This window comes from Vulpes lagopus, chromosome 6, assembly GCF_018345385.1.
Source record: "Vulpes lagopus strain Blue_001 chromosome 6, ASM1834538v1, whole genome shotgun sequence".
Classification (NCBI taxonomy): domain Eukaryota; kingdom Metazoa; phylum Chordata; class Mammalia; order Carnivora; family Canidae; genus Vulpes; species Vulpes lagopus.
Window position 1 is genome coordinate 77,000,318 of NC_054829.1, and position 16,310 is coordinate 77,016,627.

A 16,310-nucleotide genomic window follows, 5' to 3' on the forward strand; every position below is an offset into this window, starting at 1 on the left:
AGCAGGCTCCATGCAGGGAGCCTGATGTGGGACTTGATCTCCGGTCTCCAGGATCACGCCCCGGGTTGAAGGCAGGCACTAAACCACTGAGCCACCCAGGAATCCCAAGCTGTGTTTTTCATAGTGCCATATTATCTTTATTTCCACAAAACTGCTCTAACACCTGTATTGCCACATTTTACACTGAAGTCATCAGGAGTCAGAAGGAGTCAGGCAAGGGGAGAAGAAGACAAGACATGCCAGACAAAGGGATTGGCACAGAAAAAGACGTGGAAAAACATAGGGAACATGTGTGTACTAAAGAAAGGCTCTGCCAGAAGTTTGATATTTTGGAATGTTAGAACAAACAAAAAGGCTTATGCCTCAATTAGAAAGTTAGAAACTACCAAATTTAGAGGATCACACAGGAAGGAAACAAATCCCAAAAGATGAGGCAGGGAGGCTCCACAGGAGCCAGAACGCGATGGAGGCTACATGGGGCTTTGTGTGAAAGGCTAAAGAATTCAGATCTTACTGTATGGTGGTAGAGAACCCTATAAGATGTTTTTAATGAACTACAAGCTTATTCATATGTGACAGAATTTTCATTGGTGTCATCTGCATTTACATATCTGATTTGGAAACAGAAAACATGTAAGTTTTAAATGATGTTGTGGAAGGCATCTATTAGTATTTTCAGCATAGAATTGAAAATGCAGTTCCCTTCCTGATATAAAACCAGTTTTTCTAAGGGTGATTTTAAAAAATGATGCTTGGTCAAGATTGTTCCAAGGCAGAGTATAGCCTTTCACTAATTTTCACAAAGTAATAGTTTATTGCCTAATATTTATTTTATTTTATTTTATTTTATTATTTTATTTTTTTTTAAGATTTTATTTATTCATGAAAGACACAGAGAGAGGCAGAGACACAGGCAGAGGGAGAAGCAGGCTCCATGCAGGGAGCCTGATGTGGGACTCGATCCCAGGACTCCAGGATCATGCCCTGAGCCGAAGGCAGACACTCAACCGCTGAGCCACCCAGGCGTCCCTATTGCCTAATATTTAAAGTTACTAATAGCCTAAGATCTATTTCTAGGCATGAAATTCACTGAGTCCAAATTTATTAATATTTTTAAAAATTGAAATTAGACTGAAATGACTTCTACTTTAACATATTTTTATGTATACACTGTAGATAATGGATTATAATATTCCAAGTAAATGTAAGCATTAAAGTATGAAATGCTTTCATTGTCTGAACATAACTAAAGACAGTCTAATAATTAGAACTTTAAATTATTTGCCTAACCCCACCATATCTATTAGGCAAATATCCGCTTCAGCAGATCCCATGATTGTTTATTCTGAAGGCCAAAAGGCTTTGGCTTAGAGACTTATCTCAAGAGGCAAAAAGAAGGTGTTGTTCCTCAGAACTGGCTTTCCCCAGGAGATCATTAGCTGCCCATTTCTGTTGCTCTTCTTCATTCCTCAAGTTCCAGATTTCTCTGTGGTCTTTCTTCCTTTCAGCCTGAAAGACTTCCTTCAGCATTTCTTTTCAAATAGATCTGCTGGTGACACTTTCTCTTAGTTTTTCTTCATCTAAGTATGTCTTTATCCTGCTGCCATTCCCGAAGGAGATTCTCACTGGATATGTGATGCTGGGCTGACTGTTCTTTTCTTTTAGAATTTTAAAATTATTATTCCACCTTGTTGCTCCCATGGTTTCTGATGAGAAATGCACAGTCATTTAATATTGTTTCTCCTATATGCAATGTGTTGTTTTTCTCTGGCTTCTTTCAAAAAATTTTTCTGTATTTTTGATTTTTAGTAGTTTGATTATGATCTGCATGGTCCTGGTTTTTTGGGTTTATCCTATTTGGCATTTACAAACTTCTTGATTCTGTAAACTTATGTTTTTCACCAAATTCAGGAAGTTCTCAGCTATTATATCTTAAGATATTTTTTATGCACTCATCTCTTCTTCTTTTGGGACTCAAGTATCACAAATAGTAGACCTTTTGATATTGCCCCACATGTCCCTGAAGCTCTGTTCCAATTGAATAATTCATGTAGGTCTGTCTTCATTCTGCCAGTGATTTTCTTAATTTCATATGTAGTTTTCAGTTCCAAAATTTCCATGTAATTTTTCTTTTGTTTGGTTGGTTGGGGGTTTTTGGTAGAGTTTATTTTATTTATTATATTTATTTATATATTTATTAATTAATCTATCTACCTATTTTATAGAGCACAAGAGAGATTGAGCAGGTGGAGGGGCAGAGGGAGACAGAGAGATTCCTAAGCAGACTGTGTGCTGAGCACAGAGTCTGACACGGGGGGCTCGATCTCAAGACCTGAGATCATGACCCTAGCTGAAATCAAGTCAGATGCTTAACCGACTAAACCACCTAGGCATCCCCCATTCAGTTAGTTTTTTGTAGTGTCTGTTTCATTGCCAATAACTTAATTATTTCAAGAGTGTTTTTTACTTATACTTTGGAAGAAGGTCATAAAAGCCACTTTAAAGGCCTTGGCAATCCCAGCACTGGGGTTCTGTCAGAGTTAGTGCCTGTTGTTTTCCCCTGGGAATTGCTCAACATTTTACTGTTGTGGTTTATGGTTTTGTATTTGTTTGTTTGTTTTTTTATATTGGGCAATTTTGTATTGTATCCTGAACATTTTGAGTATTATGTTGTGAGACTCTGGGTTCTGTTAAAATCCTCTACAGAACATTGACCTTTTTTGTTTTCATTTTAGCAGGCAGCTATTTAGCTCTAGACTACAAGTGCTATCCCACCTCTGGGTGCCAGTTCCAATATTATTTCTGTTTTCAGAGCCTTTGCTGTGTTGTACAGGTCTGTCCCAGACATGCACCACTCAGAGGTTAGCCTGGGACTTGGGTAGCTGCTGTGTTCAATTCTCAAAGCCTTCGCTGTGCTGCCTCAGGTCTGTACTACACACATGCAGCTTGAGTGTGAGCCGGGGACTTATGGCAGTTCACACACAGAGTTAGGGGATCTTCTTTCCAGCTCTCTCCTGGCCATTATTTCCCCACATTCCCTGGCTCCCAGCAGCTCCTCTGCCTGGCCTCTGGCTAGAAAGACAAGTTCTCTGTGCTGCTATGCTATTCTGCATGACTGAGACCACCCTTGATAAAAGAGAAAGAACTAGTGGGAATTCTCCTCACACTCTTCAAACCACTTCCTCTAACCAGAAAGAAGGGTTTTTCTCTTGGGATTGTCAGTGCCTGTGCCACCACTGCAGAGTGCAGCTCGGGGAGTAGAGCTACTCTTGGAAGCCAAGGCTAGGAGAAGAAAAGGGAGGGTTAAAAGGATTTTCTCCCACATTCTTAGCTCACAGAGGCCCCTTTTCTGGTCTTCTTGTTTCAAAGGCAGGGCTTTTCTCCGAATTTTGCTGCCACACCCTGTGTGCAGTTCTGTACTGCTCAGAGTTAGAGCAAAAAAGGCAGGAAATTAATCCTTATTCTGGGTCGTATTTCATATTTGGCTCCCTGCCCCAACACATTGTCATACTTAACTTTACAGAGCCCCCTTCAGAGTCCAGGGATGTCAGTTGTGCTAACGGGGGAGGCTGTAGTGGGTATACGCCATCTTGACTAACATCAAGAGTTCCTAGCTCTTCCCCCTCCTCAGGATTTACCAGGAGGGAGAGAGCTGTAGCAGGTTTGCATTTTAGAAATCTCTCTGGCAGCTGTGGAGTAAGACGGGAGGAAGCAGTGGTAGTTGGGAGGCTATTATAGGAAAGTGATAATACCTGTGTAAGCCATGAGAAACAGATGGATTTAAATAAAGGGGAGCAACATGAACAGCACCTGGGGACAGATTAGACATGGAGTATGGTAGAGAGAAAAGGGTCAAGGCTGCCTCTCAAGTTTCTGGCCTAGATGGCTATCATAACTGAAATAGGGAAAGCAGGGAGGTCATTTAGGGAGGGAGGATGATGGGCTGAGTTGAATTTAAAGAAACTCAATATTGTTTCTTGTATGTCAGAGATTCCTGACACCCAGAACCAAGAGACCATACTAAGTAAATAGGACACCATTCTGATCACAAGCCTTCCTGAGAGGAACTGAATGTAAAGAAAGAACCACTCTTGACAGAAAATGTGCCAGAGAATATTTAAAATGGCTGCTGAGTCCCCAAGATCCTTCTGTTTTGCTCAGGTCACACAGCATGAGATAGAGGTTTGATCCCACTCCTGTCACTGAAAAATTGCCCCTGCCTTCTCTCTCGGATGCAGTTCAGCTGAGAAAACAACCATGTGCTCCTATATCCTCCCATTTAAAACCAGAGAAAGAAGGAACCACAAAGCCTATGGCTGAAATATCTTTATCTTCCTCATTTGTACTAAGTAGAAGCCTGAATTCCACTCTGCCCCTCAACTCCAGCCACACAGCTAGGAGTCCTGAATTATTTATTTGAGACAATCTGTCAGCAGAGGCCACCTGTGTTAGTAGTGATGTGATTGACAACAGCGTCAGCACAAATCCTTGAACAGAAGGCAAAGTGGCATTGCCTTGCAGGGAAGAAGTTGAGTATTCCCCTAGAGACATCATCCTAAAATGAGTGGTGTGTGTTCTTCAGACTGTTGCTGAATCTTAATGATAGCACACAAAAGTAGTAACTCGAATGTGTGCAGTACTTTCATATTTCCCAGAATGCTTGCACAAGCTTCCTTGTATTTGAGTCTCGTGACATTCCTATCAGCTATTTTAATGTAGTGATTAGAGCCTGACCCCTGGAGCCAGACAACGTGGCTCTGGCAAGTGAAATAACCTCTATCCACCTTACTTGCCTCATTAGTAAAACCAGGATAATAATAGCACCCATCTCATTGGGCTGTGGTGAGATAGTGCCTGGCACAGAGAAAAAGCTTAATATTTAAACATTATTAAGTTTTAGGCAGGTATTATTATCCCCTTGCCATGAGTGAGAAAGTGGAGGCACAGAAGTTCAAATGGCTTTGCCTGATGGTGAATTTTCTGTCAGAGCCTCAACTCCTGATTCCTGCAGTAGTAAATAGGTGAGAAGGGCCCAGCAGAGATGCTGCAAGCAGATGGTAAGGTGGGAAGGAAGGGTGTATTTAAACCATATTTAGAGAAAGAACCCTTATAAAAATAGCATCTCACACAGGGTGCCATAACAGTTTATATCAGGTGAGAAGAGAATAAATGTGATGAGTTTGCAAATTAAGTAGCTCCTGAGAGATCAGTATGTCATTAAAACAAGCCCCTCTAAAAAAGACCGGTATTTTCTCTCCCACAGTGCATTCTGCAGATAGAAGTGGATAGGTCTTTTTGTTTGTTTGTTTTGAAGAGGTCTGCCTGGCAGAGAAACAGTTGTTTGGTACAGCCAACTTTCCCTTGTTGCCTTCAGTTATATCTCATTTAGCTACATTTTTTTAAAGCCAAATTTCCATAACTTAAAGGCTTAGAAAAAAAATCAAATGCTATCCAAATATGCACCATTTGGGCCAGGCGTGACTGATGTGACTGCTCAGTAACTTACATATCCAGCTTGTCCATGTGTGCTAGTGTACTACATTACAGCCCAGCAGATAGCTTTCAGAAATCAGAGTGCCACAAAATGTGTATTGGTTCATGCCACAGAATCCTCCCTGCATCACTGCCAGACACTTTGATTCCATTCCTCCTTACACCATCAAGCCCCCCACTCCCCGTACACATTAGCTCCCATACAGAGAGGCTTGCAGTTCTGACCAGTATCAATGTCTCTGAAAACCAAAACAGGTGTGGTGCAGAGGATAAAGGATTAGCCTGCTGAACCTGGTCCCTGATTGCTTTTGAGCTGTGTCACATTCCTGGTTCAGGACTTGCCCCCTGAGCCATGCTTGCTTGGTAGCTACCCTTTCTGTGCTACAGACTGGCATAAGCATCTGAGAGCAATGGTGAGCCGAGGCCAGCAGAGATTCAGCCCAACGCGGAGGGCAGACTTACCCTACAGGGTCTCTGCTCATTCACAGATCCAAAATCAGCATGCCTGTCCCTTAACATATCAGCTGCTGAAGCCATGATTATTTTTTTTAATAATACCAATTAAATTATTAACAAAACAATTGCTTTAAGTTCCAGAACCAATGACACAATACTAGTCTCAAAAGAAGTCATAAGAATGAAAACACACGAGGCCATTACCTTCTTTTCTCTCTAGTATTGAGTTTTTCAAAAGACTTTTCTAGAAACTACTCCAGACGTGATGTTGAAATGGATCCCACAACGCTGGAATAATCAGAGGCCTTTTCGTGAGGTTGGAGTATAGCAGTGTTGCTTCATAGTCACCTGCCTCCTTGGATTTGGCATAACTGTTTTCTATGAGAAGGTACTATCCTGTGACACTTAGAGTAGTGAGCCCAGGAAATGTAGCCTGTAAGAGGAAAAACTCCTGGTCTGACTTCATACAGATGTCAGCCTCTCTCACTGTCTATCTGAAAAGCAGCAGGAATGACATTTGACTTCTCTTAACCCTGTCCAGCAGGAATGTTGGAAGATGTAACAGCAGACAGTGTTTATTTTTCCTACTGCTTTCTATCCGAGTCTCCTTGCTATTCTCTTCATGGGAATGGATAGCACCATGCAGGTTCATCAGATCCTGCTGGGTATTTTGCTGAAGCTCCTTAGCCAGTTGTGTAGCAGGCAAATACCAGACCTGCCAGCCAGAATTGGTGGTTTGTTTGTTTGTTTTTTAAATAAGTTTTCCAGGAGAACATAAGGAAAATTAAACAATATTCTCTCCCACTTGTATTTAGCTTTTTCCACGACTAAAATTATCCTTGCATTGACTTCATCTTAACTAAACAGCTTGAAGAAAGCCAAAGATTATAATCCATGATGAGACAGTGCAGCAGATGGGAATATTTTAGTCACTCTCCCAGCCTTTGGGATTAGGCAAGTCAAGAAGATAAGTTATCACCATGAAAGCCAGAATTTGGACATTTCTTTTTTTTTTAATTTTTTTTTAAGATTTATTTATTTATGATAGACATAGAGAGAGAGAGAGGCAGAGACACAGGAGGAGGGAGAAGCAGGCTCCATGCCGGGAGCCTGAAGTGGGACTCGATCCCGGGACTCCAGGATCGCACCCTGGGCCAAAGGCAGGCGCTAAACCGCTGAGCCATCCAGGGATCCCGAACATTGGACATTTCAAGGACATTATGAACCTTACTTAGACTGGAGAATTGGAGTACCTCTGGTGGTCCAGCTCCAAGATGAACATATATATCATGGAGAAATAAATATTTCCCCATATCATTGTGATGACTGTATTTTCTGGTAATGTTGAAGAAATAGTACAGAAAGTCCTCAGGACCCTTCAATTCTGTTAGTCAAAATTTTTTCTATTTTTCTCCTTTTCCTTCCTCTAAAAATGAAGATTTACTCTAACATTGAAAAATTGTGATCCTTTTTTCACCAAGTTTCCAATTGAAGCCACATGGTTTGGTTTTAAATACATGTATAAAAAATCTTTTTTGAGGTGGTACCATTTTAGTGGTTAAAGAAATAGGTCTTAACCAAAAGAAAAAGTGATGTCCTTTATCCATCTGGCTACCTTAGGCTAAGAGAAAAACGAAAAACTAATTTAAAAATCAAAGTTTAATTTCTTTTGTAGCAAAGTAGTAGACATTTAACATAAATGTAGTCAAATTTGAAACCACTAAGACCTGTACTTCATCCCTTCAGTTAAATATATTAGATATTTATGTAACTTTTATATATATAGAAATTTGCAGTAAAGATGGCAAATTATATAGTTCAGGCAACTGGAGACTATGGAGTGCAGTGGGAAGATCACAGGGCTGACTTCTGATAAAGGTTTCAATGAATGTGATGATCATACAAGGCTAGTTGCTAAAATCAGACTGACTTGACTTCAGGGCAGCCCCACTTAATGGTGCATGCATCTTGGCTCATCATCTTACCTAAGTGTTTCTTCACCTCCTATCTGTGGATAAAACAGTATCTGCTGCACAATTTTTGGGACAACAAAATGAGATAATCCACGTAAAGTTTCTGACACAGTGTCTAGCACATAGTAACTGCTCTAGTTAATGGTAACTAGCATTAATATTCAGCTCCATTCTCTGACCTTGGGCAAGTCCTATAATCCCTTCGACTCTAGGCTTCTCTTTTTGTAAAACAAGAAATATTTATCCTATCTGTCTATGATATTGTTGTGAGGATCTAAAGAGAGCATGTCTTGTAAAGCCTTTTACAGTGGGTTAGCGCCGCCTTCAGCCCAGGGTGTGATCCTGGAGACCTGGGATCGAATCCCATGTCAGGCTCCCTTCATGGAGCCTGCTTCTTCCTCTGCCTATGTCTCTGCCTCTCTCTCTCTCTCTGTCTCTCATGAATAAATAAATAAAATCTTAAAAAAAAAAAGTGAGGTAAGCCATTTGGGGAGGCAGAGGTATAGATAGCATGACAATGCTATGGGAAACATTACAAGGTGATGTGTAGTCAAGTGTTAGCCTCTGAGGACTGCACAGAATCAGAGAAAGGCAAGTATAGACATTCAGGAAAAGGAAAGAATATTGTGGCCTCATATTGGGGGGCAGCCCATGTAGAGTAGGGGACCTTCAACTGAGCCTTGAAAAGACAGGATGTGGCTGGGAGAAGTGAGTGAATCCTCCTTCCATTGACAATTCCACTGGCTAACCTTTGCTGTGTGTCTCCTCTGTGGTTACAGGCCGAGCTCATTGGAAGCCTCACCCACAAGCTTGAGACTCTCCAGGAAGCGAAAGGGAGTCTGCTGATGGACATCAAGCTCAATAATGCCTTGGGGGAGGAGGTGGAGGCTTTGATCAGTGAGTTCTGCAAGCCCAATGAGTTTGACAAGTACAAGATGTTCATTGGGGACTTGGACAAGGTAGTAAACCTGCTGCTCTCCCTCTCCGGGCGCCTGGCCCGTGTGGAAAACGTCCTTAGCGGCCTTGGCGAAGATGCCAGTAATGAAGAAAGGGTAGGTAGCCTAGCGATTTAGTTCAACCTTTTTTCCTCTGAACCCACATACACAGAGAGGTACAATTAAACATGATCCCTTCTCTGGAGAAGATTAGGATCTCTTTGGGGCAGAGACAGAGTCCAGTGTACAGGTTACCAGGAAACACAGAAGGCATCTAGCATGCCAAGAGGTAATGCTGACACTTTAGGCTCAGGGAATACTTAGGAGAGTAAAACTATAGGTGCCAGAGTTTCTCTTTCCTTTCTATCCCAGGAAAAAGAAGAGACAAAGCATGCTGGGGGTTGACATTAGAAAAAGAGAGAGGGACAAACAACTGTTGGCACTGAGGAGAGGACACAGGAACATGGGATGGGCTCAAGCTTCAGGGAATCTGCCAATGCCGGGCTGCCGGCGCTTGGTGAGGATGCACGCAGGTGTCTCCACTGCGCCCTCTACTGGAAGGAAGAAGACGGTAGCAACAGTGGTGGCAACTGGAGAGCATTCAAGTCCTCCATCTTTGCCCAGTACCTGAGGGCTCACTGGGTCCTCACAACAGGCCGCCAGTGATAGAGCCAAGATATGAGGAGTCCTGCTGCAGATTCCAAGTTTTATTCACTACGTTAAACTTCATTCCATAGCTACAGAGCATTCTTTACCTACTCGTCTTTACAGCAAATGTTTATTGGGTGTCTAATGTATGCTAGTAGGCTCATGGGATACAGCTGTGAACAAAGCAGACACATGCCTGGCCCCAGGGAAGTTAGCAAGAGAAGTCAGACAATAAATAGAGCTGTAACTATTTACATATCTGTTTATTCTAGAAGGTGATAAGCACTCCAGCCATCAAGAGGCCTCTTTGCTTTCTGGCTCCTTATCCTATCTGCAGCTCTCGTTCAGTGCTATCAAGGATTTCCCAATTATTTCTCCTATATATTACATTAAAGGGAAGATGTCTTCTTTCAACTAGAAAAAGTCTAGATGGTCTTAGAAATGGGCCTGGGCACCCAGGAACTTTCTGCAGCTGTACTCTCCTTCCTGCGAATGCTCTCCTCATGAGATGTGCTGAGCCTTAGCTTCCTCATCAAGAAATCACCTAGTAGTGCCTGCCTCAAAGGTATCATCCTTTCTCCTTCCTTCCACTCAGCAAACAAGCACCTGCCAAATCTGGTGCTGTGCATGCTAGGGATGAACACCAGCCTAAAACATAGGCCCCACCCTCAAAGAGCTCACCACGTAATAAGGAAAACCAGTATGGAAGCAGTGAATACATCCAGTATGCCATGGCACAGTGATAAACTCAGCCCCAAAACGCTTCTCAGATGATGGGGGGAGCCCAGGAAAGACTTTGCACAAGTGACACTTGAACAGGGTATAGAAGAATTTAATTCTATGTGGACTAAGAGGAGAGGGCTTCACCATTTAGAGGGAATCTCATAGACAAAGTCAGGAAAGACCATGGCATGTTTAAGAACCTATATATATATATAGGTATATAGGTATATATAGGTATATATAGGTAAACAGATATGTAAATAGTTACATATATATATATAGGATTGGCAGGTCTAAAACACAGAGTGATGTGGTTTTTAAAAATCGTGAATTGCAAGAAATGTTAGAGAAGTGTGTAGTCAGGAAATTGATAGGAAATAGAAGGCTCAGTCAAAATGGGTAAGGAGAGAAAATTCAGTGAAGGTGTGAGAAGGAGTAAGGAAGGCCAAGAAAGGGTAATGAAGCTTCCCAGTTCCTTCAAGGTTAGCATCACTCGGAGGAGGAAGGGAGTCCTCATCAGAACTATAACTGTGCCTGTCCTATAGCACTGAGGCCTTGGTAAGTGAACGTAGCCGCACCACTGCCTGTAAGGAAGGAGTCAAGGAGAGATGCCCCAGGTTCTTTCTCCTCCCTCCCTCCAGTCTCCTGCCCATGACTCCCATTGGCCACACCCAGGTGATGCAGGCTGCACAGTTCAACCTTCCTTAAACACAGAGCAGGGCTGAGAAAAGTGAATCTGGAGGGGCAAGCAGTATCCAGCCCAGAAAACAGTCATAAAGACCTTGTGGATCATACTTTATAGACTTTAGCCAGAAGCTCAGGAAGAGCCATAAACTAATTTCATGACCTAATCAGCATGGGAAGGAGTGGGACTTAAGCTAAGAATCTAGCAAGAAGGTGTTAGGCTGCTCATTTAAAATGGCAGCTGTCATGAGATAGAGAATAGGGAGTGAGAGAATGAGCTTAAATTAGCAAGGCATGCTAGATGAAGGGAAGGGGAGAGCAGAAGCTAACTTCAGGTTTCCTGTTTGGCCACTGGCATGGATGCCACAGGTACGTGAGAGAAGGAACACTACACCAGTTTTAGTTAGGGAAAGAGGAGTTGTTCCAGAACTAAATTCAGCTCAACATTTAAACATACACATATACACTCTTAAATATGAATATGTGCTTGCTCACATGCAAAATACATCCATATTAGTTTTGATAATGATTCGTCATCATTAAGAAACTGAAAGTATAAACAGAAAAGAAGAAAGGACGAATAAGTAGTTCAACAAATGCCAAATGTAGCATAAAGATCACTAGGGTGGTGTGGGGGCAGTATATATAAGGTTTCAACTCAGTCTCTGATTTTTGTTTTTAATCTGAAGAAAATATGAGAAATGCTCCTGTTAAGAATTGGCACAGTTAACATGGGTACACAGGTAGTATACTATTCTCCATATATTTTTATTTAAATTCAATTTGCTGACATTTAGTATAATACCCAGCGCTCATCAATTCTCTATACATTTCCAATGTATAAAATATTTCATATCTTTTAAAGAGGAAGAGGTTTTTTGTTTTGTTATAAAGATTGTATTTATTTATTCATGAGAGACAGAGAGAGAGAGAGAGGCAGAGACACAGGCAGAGGGAGAAGCAGGCTCCTCTCAGGGAGCCCGATGTGGGACTTGATCCCAGGACCCCAGGATCACACCCTGGGCTGAAGGCAAACGCTCAAATGCTGAGCCACAGAGGCATCCCGAGGAAGAGATTTTAGCTTTTAACTTCTCTACAGTAATTTGAAAGGTATCTTTGTTCAGATTCAGTCCCTCCCTAAAGGTTTAAGTTTTTATTCAGATTCCAGTTTGTTAACATACAATGTAATGCTAGTTCCAGGTGTACAAGCTAGTGATTCAGCACTTCCATACATCACACATGCTCATCACGACAAGTGTAGTCCTTAGTCCCCATCGTCCATATCACCTATCCCCCAACCATCAGTTTGTTCTTTATAGTTCGGAGTCTGTTTTTTGGTTTGCCTCTTTCTCTTTTTTTCTCCTTGTGCTTGTTTCTTAAATTCCACATATGAGTAAAATCATATGGTATTTGGGTTTCTCTGACTTAATTCATGTAGCATAATATTCTCCATCTGTGTCATTGCAAATGGCAAGATTTCCTTCTTTTTTATGGATAAGTAATATTCCATGGTGTGTGTGTGTGTGTGTGTGTGTGTGTGTAGATGAATGGATACAGATGTAGTGTGTGTGTGTATATATATATATGTGTGTATACATACACACACATACACACACACACACACCACATCTTTATACATTTATCTATTGATGGACACTTGGGCTGCTTCCATAATTTGGCTATTGTAGATAATGCTACTATAAATGTTGGGGTGCATGTGTCCCTAAGGGTTGTTTTTTGTTGTTTGTTTTTTTTGAAAAAAAGAGAGAGTGCATGGGGGGGTGGGGGGGGAGAGAGAGAGAGAGAGAGAGAATCTCAAGCAGGCTTCATGCACCAGCGTGGAGCCCTACACAGAGCTCAGTCTCATGATCCTGAGGTCACGACCTGAGTCAAAATCAAGAGTTGGATGCTTAACTGATTGAGCCATCCAACTACCCTAAGGGTTTGTTGTGTTTTTTTGGTTTTTTTTTTTAAGATTTTTTTTTGGGGGGTGTGCGGGAAATCCCTGGGTGGCTCAGTGGTTTGGTGCCTGCCTTTGGCCCAGGGTGTGATCCTGGGGTCCCGGGATCGAGTCCCACATCGGGCTCCCTACATGGAGCCTGCTTCTCCCTCTGCCTGTGTCTCTGCCTCTCTCCCCCACGCCCTCTCTCTGTGTCTTTCATGAATAGATAAATAAAATATTTTTTTAAAGTTTTTTTTTTTTTTTTTAAGCAATCTCTGCACCCTGCAGAACAGGGCTCTAATTCACAACCCTGAGAGCAAGAGTTGCGTGCTCCACTGACTGGGCCAGCCAGGTGTGTTTTTCTCATTAGGGAAAGGAAGCCATGAAAATAGAGATATTTGTAAGACAAACCTATAACTTTGTACTTTTCCCCCTGTATTATATAAGATCTGACAGGCTAGTTCAAGGGAATTAAGGCAAAGACATGTCTGTCAGCCTTTCATAAGCCTACATATCCAATTTGTCCTGAAATAAAATTAAAGACATACCTTGATTGATTTTCACTTTAATATTTCTCAATCACGTTGGCCTTAAAAGTCTAAATGATTAAATATAAAATGAAAAAAAAATTAATGACATTCATTATAAGTCAACATGTTGCATAAAAAACCATGTTAAAGGGGTGCCTGGGTGGCTCCGTGGGTTAAGCATCTGCCTTCAGCTCAGGTCATGATCCCGGGATCCTGGAACCGAGCCCCGCATCGGGCTCCCTGCTTAGCAGAGAGCCTGCTTCTCCCTTTCCCTCTGCTGTTCCCCCTGCTTGTTGTGCTCTCTTGCTCTGTCAAATAAATAAAATTTTTTGTTTGTTTTTTAGAGCCATGTCAAAGATCATTTTAAAGTAAATTAGTCCTAAAGATAACATGCTACCTTACCATTGGGTTTGTATAAGAAATGCTCAGAATATGCAATTGCCCATTGTTAAATAGAATTTCTCTTATGTTAGATTCAGAGGCCTGAAAAAAACTGAAAACAGATTCCCATTGTTATCTGTGAATCAGGGCAGAGGTTCTCAAACTTCAGCTGCAGAAGAATTACCTAGAAAGTTTACTAAACCACAGTTTTCTGGGCCCCAAGCTTTGGATTCAGTAGGTGGAACAAGGCCTAAAAATTTGGATTTCTAACATGTTCCCGGGAAATGCTTCTGCCCCTGGTCCACACTTTGAGAACTGCTATAAATGTAAATACTTGTAAATACTCAAGGTAACTAAAAGATGGGCCGTTTTTTACCCCCTTGGGTTTTTTTTATCATGGTAAACTACACATAACCTAAAAATTGCCATCTTAGCCATTTTAAAGTGTTCAGTAGTGTTAAGTATATTCATATTGTTGTGCAGCTGATCTCTGTAACTTTTTCTTTTTGCAAAACTGAAACTTTATACCCATTAAACAACTCCATTAGCCCCTTCCCCCCAGCTCCTGTCAACCACCATTCTACTTTGTATCTGTATGCTTTTGTCTACTCATATAGGCACATGTAACTTCTAGGACTTCATGTAAGTGGAATCACTTGTCCTTTTTTAAATCTAGAAGCCTAAAGTCAAGTTTTTACTCCAGCCAATTTATTATAATCTCTCTTAAAGCTGCTGTATGACAAGTTAGAGAACTATATATACATGAACAGAAGGGTAAAAAACTGATTTTCAAAGAAGTCAGTCTCCTTACTCTAATGTGACAATTGAAAAAGAAACTTGGACATTTCACAGTGTGGTAAAAGGTGTCTTTGCAGACAGTTTCCTTCCTCCCTCTTGCCCTTTGCTGATCTGTTTGTTTTGCCCTAGCAGAGCTCTCTAAATGAGAAGAAGAAGGTCCTGGCTGGACAGCACGAGGATGCCCGGGAGCTCAAGGAGAACCTAGACCGAAGGGAACGTGTGGTGTTAGACATCCTGGCCAATTACCTTTCAGAGGAACAACTCCAGGATTACCAGCATTTTGTGAAAATGAAGTCAACACTCCTCATTGAGCAGCGAAAGCTGGACGACAAGATCAAGCTAGGGCAGGAACAAGTCAAGTGTCTGCTGGAGAGTCTCCCCTCAGATTTCATTCCCAAGGCAGGGGCTTTGGCTCTGCCCCCAGACCTTGAGAGTGAGATGGCTTCTGCTGGGAGGTGTACTTTGAGTGGTGTTTTCCCAACATTAACCTCTCCACTTTAACCTCTTCTAAAAGACCCAACCAAAAGATCACCCTTTCTCTTTCAACATTATTTAATCTGAAAGCTATTTCAGTACAAACCACCATTTAAACTCTATGGGCTATTGGGGTTTTTCTGGAGAAAAGGAAAAAAATTCTACCCAGGAAAAAGCCAGTTTTTTTCCTTATCACCCTACATGGTTGATCTGAGAGCTTGAATGCTGCTGGAAACTTAACCCCTTTCTAGTCTCACTTTCTAGTAGAAGGAAAATTAATGAAACTGTGAGGACTGATTGGAAGGCGTCTGATTGATTGATTAGTTTTTAACAAGCTGAGGCAACATAGATGAGTGTGTGTCACCCTCAGGAATGTATCCACAGTGGCCTTCCTTGCTTGTGGGCAGTGTGTCCTGACGACAGATACAAATACTAATAAAGGGTCTGCAACATAAAGCCTTAAAAATACACACACACACAGAAGAAAACTGTAAAACCTTGAACATTGTTGTTATTTATATTTTTTTTAAATGAAAAAGATCATTATGTTTGTGTGCTAACCACTTGATTCTGTTTTGTGGTGGATGTAGACAATTGTGTTTGAGCTTTGTTATTTTGTGAAAACCTTAATGAAATGAAGAATTCCAAAGATAGTCACACTGAGCGTGGAGACGTTTTTTCTTAAACCCTTGGCTTGTCTGTCATATTTTTACAAACATGAGCAGACCTTCTACACTTGTGTTAAAACTTATAATGGGGAATCTCCAGTTTCCACTGCTGCCAGTCCTCACCACTTTACTGCTGCAACCAACAGGAATGCTACCTCTTCCCCAGGAAGAAGGTCTAGTGCAACATGGCTATCACATCATTTCCTAGCGCTTCATGGCATTAGCACTGTGGTGAGGAGATAGAACTAAATTTTACTAAGAAGAACAACAGCTCTCCAATCTTTACACCAGAAAAGTCAGAAAACAGACCGGTTTAAAACTGAATTCATGCTGTCCTTCTACATGGGGTTTGGGCTAACTGTAGCCTATTGTCAGAGATAAACTTTTTAAAAAGTTTTCCTAAATTGCTAAGCCTGTCAACCACCATTAAAAACAGCCTTCTTAATATCTGAAGACTAATTTTGCACGATCAGTCTGAAGTTTGCACAGTGCATCTGAAGACTAAGATTTTGCTTCACAATAATGACTTTTTGGAAGGTACTCTAGACCCCAAGTTGTGAGTCTATTTAAAGAGACCAGGAGGTGGAAGGAGGTCAGTGACCAGG

The 16,310-nt window shown here is 41.5% G+C and overlaps 1 protein-coding gene across 6 annotated transcripts in view; it reads left to right on the top strand.

Annotated features, from left to right (window-relative positions):
• Positions 1–15,694, top strand: part of SHROOM3 (shroom family member 3) — a 185,301-nt gene extending 169,607 nt beyond the window's left edge. For all 6 annotated transcript variants that reach the window (XM_041757604.1, XM_041757605.1, XM_041757602.1 and 3 more), the window contains 2 exons: positions 8,702–8,974; positions 14,696–15,694. In XM_041757604.1, coding sequence (XP_041613538.1) covers positions 8,702–8,974; positions 14,696–15,064 — 642 coding nt within the window. In that variant the 3' untranslated portion in view covers positions 15,065–15,694. The remainder of the gene's footprint in view (positions 1–8,701; positions 8,975–14,695) is intronic.
• Positions 15,695–16,310: the final 616 nt, after the last annotated feature.